Source organism: Trachypithecus francoisi, unplaced genomic scaffold (assembly GCF_009764315.1).
Source record: "Trachypithecus francoisi isolate TF-2019V2 unplaced genomic scaffold, Tfra_2.0 Lachesis_group2, whole genome shotgun sequence".
Taxonomy (NCBI): Eukaryota; Metazoa; Chordata; class Mammalia; order Primates; family Cercopithecidae; genus Trachypithecus; species Trachypithecus francoisi.
The window spans coordinates 105,517,295-105,518,344 of NW_022681465.1; the positions used below are offsets into that span (position 1 = coordinate 105,517,295).

Genomic DNA, 1,050 nt, shown 5'->3' on the forward strand with positions numbered 1-1,050 from the left:
GCACTCCTCCCTCACGCCTTCTTTTCTGATGGCACAGGGACAGGAAGCCTAGAAACGTAGCAGCCATCTGGAAATATGAGGTCACAAGCATGAGGAAGACATAGCAGGTAGCCTACTGCCTCCTGAAATTCTGCTAAGATGCTTCTCGGGCAATTCAGTCACAACATGCCCCAAAAGGAACTCTAGGTCTTTCTATTTCTACCTTTGTAATTTCCCATTTTGATAAATAGCATCGCCACCCGTGTGTTGCTATTGTCAGAAACTTGGTGGATACCACTGACTGACTCTTCTCACTCCCAGTCTCCACAATTCTGCCTACCAAATATCTCCTCGCAGGCTCCTTGCATTCATTTTTTTTTTTTTTTTTAATTGTGGCACAGGGGGAAGGGGCGGCAGGCGCCATGTCCGGCCACGAAGGTGGCAAGAAGAAGCCACTGAAACAGCCTAAGAAGCAGGCCAAGGAGATGGACGAGGAAGATAAGGCTTTCAAGCAGAAACAAAAAGAGGAGCAGAAGAAACTCAAGGAGCTAAAAGCAAAGGCCATGGGGAAGGGGCCCTTGGCCATAGGTGGAATTAAGAAATCTGGCAAAAAGTAAGCTGTTTCTTGTGCCTGAGGAGATGGTGACCCTTTATTTCATCCTTATTTAAACGTCTATATTCCCTGCCATAACATCTTTTGCCACCTAAAGCTGGAATCAAGTGTTGTCTTGGAGCTGTTGTACATTTAAGAATAAACTTTTATATAAAAAAAAAATCTTAAAAAGAAATTGTGGCACAGTACACATACAATTTACCATTTTAACCATCTTATTAAGTTCTTTTTTTTTCTTGAGACAGGGTCTTGCTCCGTCACTCAGGGTGGAGTGCAGTGGCACAATCTTGGCTCACTGCAACCTCTGCCTCCCGGGTTCAAGTGACTCTCCTGCCTCAGCCTCTCAATCTTTTTAATTTTTCTTTTCTTTTCTTTTTTTTTTTTTTGAGGCGGAGTCTTGCTCTGTCCCCCGGACTGGAGTGCAGTGGCCAGATCTCAGCTCACTGCAAGCTCCGTCT

At 44.8% G+C, this 1,050-nt stretch overlaps 1 protein-coding gene across 1 annotated transcript; it reads left to right on the forward strand.

Annotated features, from left to right (window-relative positions):
• Window positions 1-375: 375 nt before the first annotated feature.
• LOC117064522 (translation machinery-associated protein 7-like) lies at window positions 376-743 on the forward strand. Its single transcript, XM_033178607.1, has one exon. The coding sequence runs from the start codon at window positions 402-404 to the stop codon at window positions 594-596; it is 195 nt and encodes a 64-aa protein (XP_033034498.1). The 5' UTR covers window positions 376-401; the 3' UTR covers window positions 597-743.
• Window positions 744-1,050: the final 307 nt, after the last annotated feature.